Source organism: Tachyglossus aculeatus, chromosome 18 (assembly GCF_015852505.1).
Source record: "Tachyglossus aculeatus isolate mTacAcu1 chromosome 18, mTacAcu1.pri, whole genome shotgun sequence".
Taxonomy (NCBI): domain Eukaryota; kingdom Metazoa; phylum Chordata; class Mammalia; order Monotremata; family Tachyglossidae; genus Tachyglossus; species Tachyglossus aculeatus.
In genome coordinates, this window is record NC_052083.1 from 40,575,559 (window position 1) to 40,588,008 (window position 12,450).

General features: G+C 50.4%; 1 protein-coding gene across 1 annotated transcript in view; it reads right to left on the reverse strand.

Moving 5' to 3' along the window:
* The window catches only part of NRDC (nardilysin convertase), a 37,316-nt gene that overhangs the window by 22,264 nt on the left and 2,602 nt on the right, over window positions 1-12,450 (reverse strand). The window contains exon 2 of the mRNA XM_038760252.1: window positions 1,729-2,008. Within this exon, the coding sequence (XP_038616180.1) occupies window positions 1,729-2,008 (280 nt within the window). The remainder of the gene's footprint in view (window positions 1-1,728; window positions 2,009-12,450) is intronic.

The following is a 12,450-nucleotide window of genomic DNA, read 5'->3' on the forward strand; positions in this document are numbered from 1 at the left end:
AGAACCCGGGGTCCTTCTGATTCCAAGCCCGTGCTCGAGCCCCTGGGCCATGCCGCTTCTCTTAATGTCGTACGTATTTTGTCCGTGTCCCGTGTAGCCAGGGCCGTGGGTCACGCCTGGGCCCATACGGTCAGACGCACGCACACGTGTACACATACATCCCAGCCCTAGGTGAACTTCACTGCCAGGGACAACGCTGTGCACGTGGAGGCGGGGTGGGCACCGCTGGCATGCATTTCAAACCTTGAGCCCAGGCATCCTGACAAATAGCTAAGCTCCCCAGAGGCAGGCCCCATATACCTTTTATTTCTACTGAATATTCCAGGCCTTTGGAACGGATGCTGAGGGCTCCAACTGCGTTCTCTATCTACGTCACCCAGGCCCACCTACACGCTCATTGCACTCGTGCCCCAGACGGCCCCGCTAGCGCCAGGAGCAAGTCCTCCGGCCAGGTTCTCGGTCCCAAAGCCGCGGGACTGAGGCTCGTCCGTCATTCCCCAGGGGAGACTTAGACAGCATCGCCCTCGACGCGTGACGGCTCCAAACGCACCCATCCCGGCTCTGTGAACTTCATCGGTGCTCAACCGGCCTTGAGCGCCAACTGCCTTCTCCCCCGACCGGCGGGACGAAGGCAGTTCTGCCGACGGAGCTATCAGCCCCTTCCTGGTCGATTTAACCCTGCCACCTTCATGTCTCAAGGGAGGGCCCCCAGCCCCCAGCCATCCAATCTGGGTGCGGTGGGATTTGTGAAACCTCAATTCCGCATTCACCTGGTCCCCCGTCTCCCCATTTTGGTAAACTTCAGAAACGTCTCCTCTAGGCCTGCATCTTTCCGGGCCTGTCCTCACACGGGAGCTGCTCGATCCCGCTGAAAGCCCAGGCTGCCCTCCTCCGTCCCGTCTCCGCATCTAGAGAGACATTCCTGAGACACTGCGGCGACCAGACCAGCCCGACATCCGGGGGCTCTTCAGGAAAGGCGTAACTACCGGGGTCACGTGGGCTTCTCCTCCCTCCGGGACGATGCCCACCGTGGCTCTGGCCATTCTCAACCTTCAAAAGCCCCCTTTCCTCCCCACTCCCAGCAGAGAGACTTTTCAGAGAGCCCCAGGAAAGTCTCTGCTTTCCCAAAGCCTCTGATCAACCCCTTCTTTCCACTAATGGCCACTGGCCTGTGAGGTGCCGCATGTCAACCCGTGGCAGGGGAACAGAGCAGTGAGAGAAACCACGCAGCCTACTGGGAAGAGCCCGGGCCTGGGCGTCAGAGGACCTGGATTCTAAATCCAGCTCCGCCACTTGTCTCCTCTGTGACTCTGGGCAAGGTGCTTCAGTTCCTTCTTCTGCAAAATAAGGATCCGATACCTGTTCTCCTATCTAGTTACACTGCGATCCCAATGTGGGACCTGATCACCTTGGATCTACCCCAGTGCTTAGTACAGCGCTCGGCACACAGCAAACGCTTAACTGATACCGCAGCTATGTATTATTTTTGTCATTATTATTACAAAGCATAGACAGGATGACTGTTGGCGTTTGCAGGGGGAGGCGGCAGAGGTCCGGAGGAGAGGCCGCAGGGGCGGTACGGATGGGAAACACAGATCACAGAAACGCGGGCCGGGTTACCGAGAGAAAGCTACACAATGGGCCCAGGGGAGGAAGGCTCGGGGAAGGGACCAGGAGCGGAAAGCAAGTGGATCTGAGAGGTGCCATTAGTCTGGGCTTGAACAGTACCTGCTTCTCGGTGGCTTTCTTCCTCGCCTCGGCTCTTTCTTCTAACTCATCCAGTTCGTTATCCTCGGTGTCGAGGTCATCGTCGTCATCGTCGTCGTCATCGTCGTCAAAGTCGTCGTCGTCGTCGAAGCCGTCTTCGTCGTCGTCTTCGATCTCTGCTCCTGAATCTTCATCCTCATCCTCCTCCTCGTCATCGTCGTCTGACTCCTCGGTTTTACCTTCTAAGTTGGTCAGGTCTGAGATCAAGAGGGCCTGCAGGCCATTCCGCAACTTGATGTATCTGCAGAGGATCAACATACTTTCAGTCATCACCAGCTCGGCCCTTTCAACCGACGATAAATTTTGGAGCGAGGCTGGGTGAACGGCTCTCAAAACTTTTAAGAGACTCAACTCTGCACTGGAACGGTACTCTCCCGGGGCTGAACTGCTTGATTGAATGAATGGAATGCCATTCCAGTTACACCCAGAGATTTTGCCGGGTGTAGACAAAGCCAAAACGAGACATAAGAACGCAGGCCTAAGTCCCTCAAATCCAATCACTCCGTCCAACCTGAAGGGGGAAGCTAAATCTCTGGCCTTATTCAACCTAAAAACATCTCTCTCCAATTGGCAATGGAACCGGAGGGTTTCTAATCCATTAAGCCCCCAAAATGCCAACGGCTGACAGCTTTCAAGGGTGTGTTGGCCATCAAAAGCCGTCCGTCCCTTGGCCCTGAAACAGCCAATGGAGCAGACTTGAAACACCAAATCCATTTTTTAAAAGGGGGAAGTGACTGCAGAAACAAATGGAAGACTCATCAGAATTCAGAAGAGTCGGGTAATTTACTTGTTTTCCTGCGGTCTGAAAGCGAGTATTTCACCATTCATACCAAGTCCCAAGAAGTGACTACAGAAATGATGATCTTTCCCTGACCTCCACTGGACCGGACCGGACCGGACGAGGGGCCCAAATGGGACAAGAAAAATCTTGTCAAAAATCTCCAGTGGCTACCAATCAATCTGTGTATCAGGCAGAAACTCCTCACCCTGGGCTTCCAGGCTGTCCATCCCCTCGCCCCCTCCTACCTCACCTCCCTTCTCTCCTTCTCCAGCCCAGCCCGCACCCTCCGCTCCTCCGCTGCTGATCTCCTCACCGTACCTCGCTCTCGCCTGTCCCGCCGTCGACCCCCGGCCCACATCATCCCCCGGGCCTGGAATGCCCTCCCTCTGCCCATCCGCCAAGCTAGCTCTCTTCCTCCCTTCAAGGCCCTACTGGGAGCTCACCTCCTCCAGGAGGCCTTCCCACACTGAGCCCCTTCCTTCCTCTCCCCCCTCGTCCCCCTCTCCATCCCCCTCATCTTACCTCCTTCCCTTCCCCACAGCACCTGTATATATGTATATATGTTTGTACATACTTATTACTCTATTTATTTATTTATTTTACTTGTACATATCTATTCTATTTATTTTATTTTGTTAGTATGTTTGGTTTTGTTCTCTGTCTCCCCCTTTTAGACTGTGAGCCCACGGTTGGGTAGGGACTGTCTCTATATGTTGCCGACTTGTACTTCCCAAGCGCTTAGTACAGTTCTCTGCACACAGTAAGCGCTCAGTAAATATGATTGATTGATTGATTGATTGACAAGAGAGGGCCAGGTACGCTATCCATTCCATAGTCGCTACTGGCTCCCAAAACAGAAAACGGCGGGAGGAGAAAGCAGTGTGGCCTGGTGGGCCGATCGTTGGGCTGGGAGCCAGAGACCTGGATTCCAATCCTAGCTTGTGTAGTCTTGGGCAAGCCACTTAAATCCTCTCTGCCTCAGCTTCCTCATCTATGAAATGGGGATGCAATACCCGTTCTCCCTCCCCCTTTACCCTCTGAACTCCATGTGGGGCAGGGAATAATAATAATGGCATTTATTATCACATCTGACCTGACTGTTTTGTATCTAGCCCAGCACTCTGTAGAGAGCTTGTCGAACACTAGGCCTGAACAAATGCCCTAATGATCATCCCCTTCATCAGTGGTATTTATTGAGTGCTTTTGATGTGCAGAGCGCTGTACTAAGCATTTGGGAGAGTCCAGCAGATTTGGCAGACATATTCCCCACCCACAAGCCGCTTAAGAGTCTAGAGGGAGACAAGCATTAATATATGTCATTTATAATGTGTGATTTATAGATACGTACAGAAGTGCTGTGGGTTTGAGGGTGGGATGGGTATCGAATGCCTAGAGGTCTCAGATCCAAGTGCATAGAAGACCCAGAAAGGGGAGGGAGCTGGGGGAAAGAACGCTTAATCCGGGAGGGAGGAGCTGCGACTTTAGTAAGGTTTTGAAGGTAGGGAGAGTGGTGGGCTGGCACCTCTGGAGGGAGAGGGAATTCCAAGCCAGTGGGAGAAGGTGGGAAAGGGGTCGGCGGCGAGGTAGACGACATCAGGGCACAGCCAGGAAGCTGCTGCGGGTAAATCGAGGTGTGTGGGCTGGACTGGAGAAGGTCAGTGAGATGAGCTGATCGAGTGCTTTATGTTCACTACTGCTTTTCATAAATTCATCTCTCTGCTAACAACTAAGGCGATATTAGCCTATCTCCTCACTTTTCCACCTGAACCCCAGTGGCAGCAAAATCGCTCTCCAGTCTCCCCTTGCTAATGTAGCACGCTCCGCTGGATCTGACGATAACCCCCAACTGACGAGCGCTCGTTTGAGGTTGTGCGGGAGCCACGGTCCCAAGCCCCTTGGGCCACACGACAAGGCTAACCCTCACTGTGGCGGTGCGCTCGTCGTTTTCCCGTCTCCTTGTCTCTCTTCCCATTAGAAGAGAGCTACTCCAGGGGTGACGGCAGTGGGCCGTGCAGATCTCACCTTCCATAGAGGACTCCTGGTTTTCACAGGGATGCGGAACCGGTTGACGCTCCATCATTCAACCGTACGTAGTGAGCTGCTTCTGTGTGCAGAGCACTGTACTAAGCCCTCCCCTCAACTAGGTACTCTCTGAACTACGTCCCAACCACAATGCTAGAAAGGAAAACGGAAGGCTCTCGAGTCAATCAATCAAGAGTGTTGACTGAGCAGCTACTGTGTGCAGCGTAACACGGTTAGTATTCCCAACGCCTGCCCTCGAGGAGCTGGCAATCTTGCAGGGGAGAGGACTGAGCTGTACTTTATTAGTAGTTTTACTCCACTTAAATTTTCTGCTAGTCAACGGAGATGGTAAATTGTGTATTCTCTGGGAGAGCGTGGCAAAAGCCAGTTAACCAGGGCACCAAGAGAGGGTTCTGATGCTACTGGCTCAGTGGAAAGAGCAGGGGCTTGGGAGTCAGAGGTCATGGGTTCAAATCCCGGCTCCGCCACTTGTCAGCTGTGTGACTTTGGGCAAGTCACTTAATTTCTCTGTGCCTCAGTTCCCTCACCTGTAAAATGGGGATGAAGACTGTGAGCCCCATGTGGGACAACTTAATCACCTTGTATCCTCCCCAGTGCTTAGAACAGTGCTTCGCACATAGTAAGCGCTTAACAAATGCAATCATTATTATTATTATTACTGTGAGAAGGGCATGGTTTGGACAGTTTTTATTAGCTGGAAGATGGTTTAGGACAGGAAATCACAAATAAGGTAGTTCTGGGCTACTATCTTCACCAAGCAAACAAAGGTGACATGAAGCAGCACAGCGTAGCAGATAGAGCATGAGCCTTGGAGTTGGGTCATGGGCTCTAATCCCAGCTCCATCACTTGAATACTCTGTGACCGTGGGTAAGTCACTTCACTTCTCTGTGCCTCAGGTTACCTCACCTGTAAAATGGGGATTGAGACTGTGAGCCCCACCCTATTTACTTGTATTCACCCCAGCGTGTGGTACAGAGCCTGACATACAGTAGGCGCTTAATAAATACTATTATTATTGGGGGGTTTTCCCCAGTAAAAAATGAGCCCTGGAGGACCTTGATAATACTGTAGACTCCGGACTCCTCTAAGTTTGGAGGTTGGTTGCAGGCAGGGAATGTATATACCAACTCTTGTATTGTACTCTCCCAAGCGTGTAGTACAGTGTTCTTCACACAGTAAGCATTCAAAAAATACCATTGATTCATTACTGTCAAATATCTCCAGTTTCTGGGGCAAAATTTGGATTTTCCCAGGTAGCTGAGCAAAAACGGTCAGAAGCTGAGAAAACTGTGTCTTTGGGAAACAGTATAAGTCCAACTGAAAGTTCCACATGCCAATTAATGATGATTATAGTTCTTTCTTAAGAAATTCTTACAATCCGCCTAACAGCCATCTAAACCCTGGGGAAGAAAACCAGCTAATCAGATCAGACACTGTCCCCATCCCACATGGAGCTCGCAGTCTAAGACGGGAGGAGAAAGGGCATTTCACCTCCATTTTTACAGGTTCAGAGAAGTCCCGTGCTCTGTCCACTAGGCCATGATGCCTCCCAAGCAAGTCTCCATACAGACTTTTTTATGGTTTTTGTTAAGCACTTACTATACGCCAGGCACTATACTACGTGCTGGGGTAGATCAGCTAATCAAGTTGGATACGGTCCCTGTCCCACTTGGGGCTCACTGTCTTAATCCCCATTTTATAGATGAGGTGACTAAACCACAGACAAGCGTCTTATCTCAGGTCACACAGCAGACATGTGGCGGAGCCAGGATTAGAACCCAGGTCCTCTGACACCCTGGTCTGTGCTCATTTCCATTAGGCCACACTGCTTCTGATGGAGTATCTAGAAGCAGCTGGGCCTGGTGGGAAAAGCCCAGGCCTGGAGTCATCGCACCTGGGTTCTAATCCCAGCTCTTCCCCGTGTGACCTCAGGCAAGTCATTTCACTTCTCTGGCCCTCGGTCTCCTCACCCGTCAACTGGGGAATTCAACGGCTGGTTTGTCTCCTACTTAGTCTGTGAGCCCCGTGTGGGAGAGGAACTGTGTCTGACCTGATTATCTTTTATCCGCTCCACGCTTGGCTCCCAGTAAGTGCTTAACAAATACCACCGCCGTTATTAATATTACTATTATTAGGAGGTAGCTCATCGTGGCAGCCCAAGCTCTGACCTCCTTCTCCGGCACATATTATCAGAGGCAGAACCTTTGTAGGGGAGTCTGGAGTTTGATTCATTTACAGCCAGGCTCCTGTGATTAGCCTCATCATTTAAGCATTTCAACACCTGCCAGCCTGGGCTATTTTCACCCTAAGGAAACCTGGCCCCAATTAATGGCAGTGGTAAGCACCAGGAATGAGAGCCAGAGAAAGGTCATAAATTTAAGAGGAAAGCCAGTCAGACGTGTGCTGAGCTTGTTCTAGGAGGGAGTAAGACTAAATCCCCATTTTACGGAAGAGGGAACTGAGGCCCAGGTAAGTCAAGTGACTTGTTCACATAGCAGACAAGTGGCAGAACCGGGGTTAGAAACCCAGGTCCTCTGGTCCCTAACCCCCGGCCACCGTTCTTTCCATTAGGCCGCACTACTTCCCTAGTCCCGAGAGGAGAAGTTTGGCAGTACTGTGCTGAAGGTGAGAAAAGGGGGGCTTTTTCTTTTTCCACGTTAGCGCTTTATAAGGAGCTGACCGGGGGCCAGCAAACAGGGCGATACAGAGGGTACTTCATCTCACCGTGACCCTAACCAGCAGATGGGCCGCAAGATGTTTTCAGGAGAAAACGTCCCGTCCTCGCTAAACTTCCCAGAGAATCTGGCGAGTGATTCCGTTGGTTCGGCTTTAGTCGCTCGAGTTTAAGCTTCACTCCGGCCTCCGTGACCCTCCCGAGACTGGACTCTGGCCGCGCCAGGAGCGAACCCAACCGGGCGTTTCCCCGGCCCAGCCCGGCGCTCCCGTGCCGCTCCAGGCCACGGAGGTTGCCCGCAGGGCTCCGGCTGCCATCCGGAGCAACGAGCGGCCCCGCGCCACTGGACAGTCCGCCCTGGAGCCGCACAGAGGGTAGACCTGACGGCCCATTTGGTCCGCGAGGCCCCGGGGCCAGTCCACGTCTACTTGGGCTGGAACTAAACCACACTGCCTCTGTGGGCGGTTCTCTCCCCGGAGGAACTCATGTCTTACTCTTTTACGTGCCATTCATTTGCCAATTTGCTCCCGCTTGCCTCCTCCTCGAGGTCAGCGGAGACATGTCTTTGACTTCTGCTGTGTGCTCCCCAGCACCCGGACCCATGCCCTGAGTCAATCAGTGGAAGGGAGGATGAAGACAAAAGGACCTCGGATCAGAGGGCTGCAACCCCACTTCCTGCCTACCCTACTGCAGATACCTGTTTCCAAGGCAAGACCAGCATGCTTTTTTTAAAAAATGGTATTTGTTAAGCGCTTACTATGTGCACTGTTCTACACTACACTTAGAACGTATACTGTTCTAAGTGCTAGGGTAGCTATGAGCCAATCGGGTTGGACACAGTCCCTGTCCCACATGGGGCTCACAGTCTTAATCCCCCTTTTACAGATGAGGTAACTGAGGCACAGAGAAGTGACTTGCCCGAAGTCACACAGCGGACAAATGGCAGAACTGGGATTAGAACCCGGGTCCTTGCTCTGGCTCGATCACCAACCACTTAAGCAGCATTCTCTGGATATTAGCCTCATGGCATTTGGCACACTGCCTGACAGCTGTGGGCTAATTCTCCCCCTTCCCCAAATTCTCACCTTCTACTTACACCCTTCCACACATCCAAGCACACAGCCCAGCCTCCCCCCGACCCCCGGAACTCTCCTGAGGCTTTGGCCCTCCTTGCCAGTCCTCCTCGCTCCGACCCACCCGCCTGATTTCCTGCTCCCAAACAAACCGGAAAACAAGCTTAGGAAAGGGAAAATGTACGGGCTTAAGGACACACATTACTAAGAGGCACAGACACAGAGAGAGAGAGAATATGGGATTTTTCCTCTTTGAGGAAAAGGTAGTTCACTTATGATCAACTCAAATGCAAAAGGAGTCACCCCATGTTAATAATAATAATGGCATTTATTAAACGCTTACTATGTGCAAAGCACTTCTCTAAGCACTGGGGAGGATACAAGGTGATCAAGTTGTCCCACGTGGGGCTCACAGTCTTCATCCCCATTTTACAAATGAGGGAACTGAGGCCCAGAGAAGTGAAGTGACTTGCCCAAAGTCACACAGCTGACAAGTGGCGGAGCAGGAATTTGAACCCATGACCTCTGACTCCAAAGCCCGGGCTCTTGCCACTGAGCCACACTGTACGCCATTCAGGGGAAAAGGTGAACAGAGGCCAGTCCCCATGTGCACAGGTCAGTTTTTACACTTACCAGTGATGCAAGACTTTTTTGCGAGGTACTACTACTATTAATAGTAACTGGGCAATTTGTTAAGCACTTACTATGTGTCAAACATCGTTAAGTGCTGGAGTAGATACTAAACGTTCACTTCAGGCACAATCCTTGTCCCATACAGGGCTCACAGTCTAAGTAGGAGGGACAATAGGCATTGAACTCCCAGTTTGCAGATGAGGAAACTGAGCCAACAGGGAGTTAAGCAAGTTGCCCAAGGTCACACAGCAGGTAAATGACAATGTGAGCATTAGAACCCTGGTCTTCAGACTCTCAGGCCTGTGCTCCTTCTACTAAGCCATGCTGCTTCTTCAAATTTTACAAGTTTTTTAGGCACTGTTTCTTTGGGAAAGTTTTTCACCAGAAGCCAAACAGTTTCATTTCTCTGGTTCCTCAACACAAGTGGGAAGGGAAGCTTTTGAGAAAGTGTTATCGGTCAAACAACAGTATCTGAGCACTTATTCTGTGCAGAGCACTGTACCAAGCGCTTGGGAGAGTACAACAGTTGGGAGACATGATCCCTGATCTCAAGGACCTTACAATATAGCAGAGAAGACAACACCTAAATTAAAGATTGGGGGAAGCAACAGAGCTTAAAGATATATACATCTTACCTCTTTCCCTTCCCCACAGCACCTGTATATATGTATATATGGTTGTACATATTTATTACTCTATTTATTTATTTTACTTGTACATATCTATCCTATTTATTTTATTTTGTTAGTATGTTTGGTTTTGTTCTCTGTCTCCCCCTTTTAGACTGTGAGCCCACTGCTGGGTAGGGACTGTCTCTATATGTTGCCAATTTGTACTTCCCAAGCGCTTAGTACAGTGCTCTGCACGTAGTAAGCGCTCAATAAATACGATTGATGATGATATATACAGGGCAGGGAATGTGTCTATCAATGCTGTTGCACTGTCCCCTCCTAGGCGTAGTACCGTGCTCAGCACACAGTAAACGCTCAATAAATATGACTGATTGATAAATGCTACTGAAGGCAATAAACATTCAAGTGCATAAGTGATAAAGAAGTGCTAAAGTAGCTTGCAGGGGTTGGGGGTGGCAGGAAGGGGCAACAAGAGGGTGGGGAGACGTGAGCTTTCTAATCAGGGAAGGCTTTGGTGATGACGCTCCCAGGGCAGGGACTGTTTTGTACAACGCTGGCCCTCAGCCCAACTGCCCCGGTTCGATTTCAAACCTGGAAAGAATTCCCTTTTGACGCATGAGAGCTACTCTCTTTTCAATTCCACACTTATTCCCTGATAGGAACAACTGCAACAACATTTTGCCAAACAGCCTGAAAAACAGAATATCTGCCTAAATACTGTGGCAAATATTGGGCACAGCAGGAGACTGTGTGACCAAGATCATCATCGGTGGTATTTATTGAGCACTTACTATTCATTCATTCATTCAATCGTATTTATTACGATTACTAGGTGCAGAACACTTTACAAAGCACTTGGGAGAGTATAATACGAGTTGGTACTCACATTCCCTGCCCACAACCAAGATCTGACGTTAATCCAAACAGAAATTGCCCCTCCTAGCCCCCGATTCTCTCTCGCACTCTCTCTCTCTCTCTCTCTCTCTCTCTCACACACACACACACACACACACACACACACACACACTCTTTGAGACAAGTCATGCCATTTTATTTCAAACGCATGGTTTCAATAGTTAGATTTGGTATTAAGTCTGTCTTCCCCTCTAGACAGTAAGCTCGTTGTGGGCGGGGAATGTGTCTGTTTATTTTAGAGAAGCAGCGTGGCTCAGTGGAAGGAGCCTGGGCTTTGGAGTCAGAGGTCACGGGTTCAAATCCGGGCTCCACCAATGGTCAGCTATGTGACTTTGGGCAAGTAACTTCACTTCTCTGTGCCTCAGTTACCTCATCCGTAAAATAGGGATTAAGACTGAGCCACAACCTGATCACCTTGTAACCTCACCAGTGCTTAGAACAGTGCTTTGCACATAAGCACTTAAATTCAGTCAGTCAGTCATATTTACAACCTGTATATATGTTTATATGTATTTATTACTCTACTTATTTTACTTGTACATATTTATTCTACTTGTTTTATTTTGTTAATATGTTTTGTTTTGTTCTCTGTCTCCCCCTTCTAGACTGTGAGCCCGCTGTTGGGTAGGGACCATCTCTATATGTTGCCAACTTGTACTTCCCAAGCGCTTAGTACAGTGCTCTGCACACATTAAGCGCTCAATAAATACGATTGAATGAATGACACCAGCTGACAAGTAGGGACCGTCTCTCTATGTTGCCAACTTGGATTTCAATCAATCAATCAATCGTATTTATTGGGTGCTTACTGTGTGCAGAGCACTGGACTAAGCCTTTGGGAAGTACAAGTTGGTCATTCATTCATTCATTCATTTGTATTTACTTAGCGCTTACTGTGTGCAGAGCACTGGACTAAGCGCTTGGGAAGTACAAGTTGGCAACATATAGAGGTGGTCCCTACCCAACAGCGGGACTGTGAGTGGGCTGTATATATGTATATATGTTTGTACGTATTTATTACTCTATTTATTTTACTTGTAAATATTCTATTTTATTTTGTTAATATGTTTTGTTGTCTGTCTCCCCTTTCTAGACTGTGAGCCCACTATTGGGTAGGCACTATTGTCCTGCCTTCAGGACATCTCCATCTGGATGTCCGCCCGCCACCTAAAACTCAACATGTCCAAGACTGAACTCCTTGTCTTCCCTCCCAAACCCTGCCCTCTCCCTGACTTTCCCATCTCTGTTGACGGCACTACCATCCTTCCCGTCTCACAAGCCCGCAACCTTGGTGTCATCCTCGACTCCGCTCTCTCATTCACCCCTCACATCCAAGCCGTCACCAAAACCTGCGGTCTCAGCTCTGCAACATCGCCAAGATCCGCCCTTTCCTCTCCATCCAAACCGCTACCCTGCTCATTCAAGCTCTCATCCTATCCCGTCTGGACTAGTGCATCAGCCTTCTCTCTGATCTCCCATCCTCATGTCTCTCCCCACTTCAATCCATACTTCATGCTGCTGCCCAGATTGTCTTTGTCCAGAAATGCTCTGGGCATATCACTCCCCTCCTCAAAAATCTCCAGTGGCTACCAATCAATCTGCGCATCAGGCAGAAACTCCTCACCCTGGGCTTCCAGGCTGTCCATCACCTCGCCCCCTCCTACCTCTCCTCCCTTCTGTCCTTCTCCAGCCCAGCCCGCACCCTCCGCTCCTCTGCCGCTAATCTCCTCACTGTGCCTCGTTCTCGCCTGTCCCGCCATCGACCCCCGGCCCACGTCCTCCCCCGGGCCCGGAATGCCCCCAATCCCTCTGCCCATCCGCCAAGCTCGCTCCCTTCCTCCCTTCAAGGCCCTACTGAGATCTCACCTCCTCCAGGAGGCCTTCCCACACTGAGCCCCTTCCTTCCTCTCCCCCTCTCCATCCCCCTCATC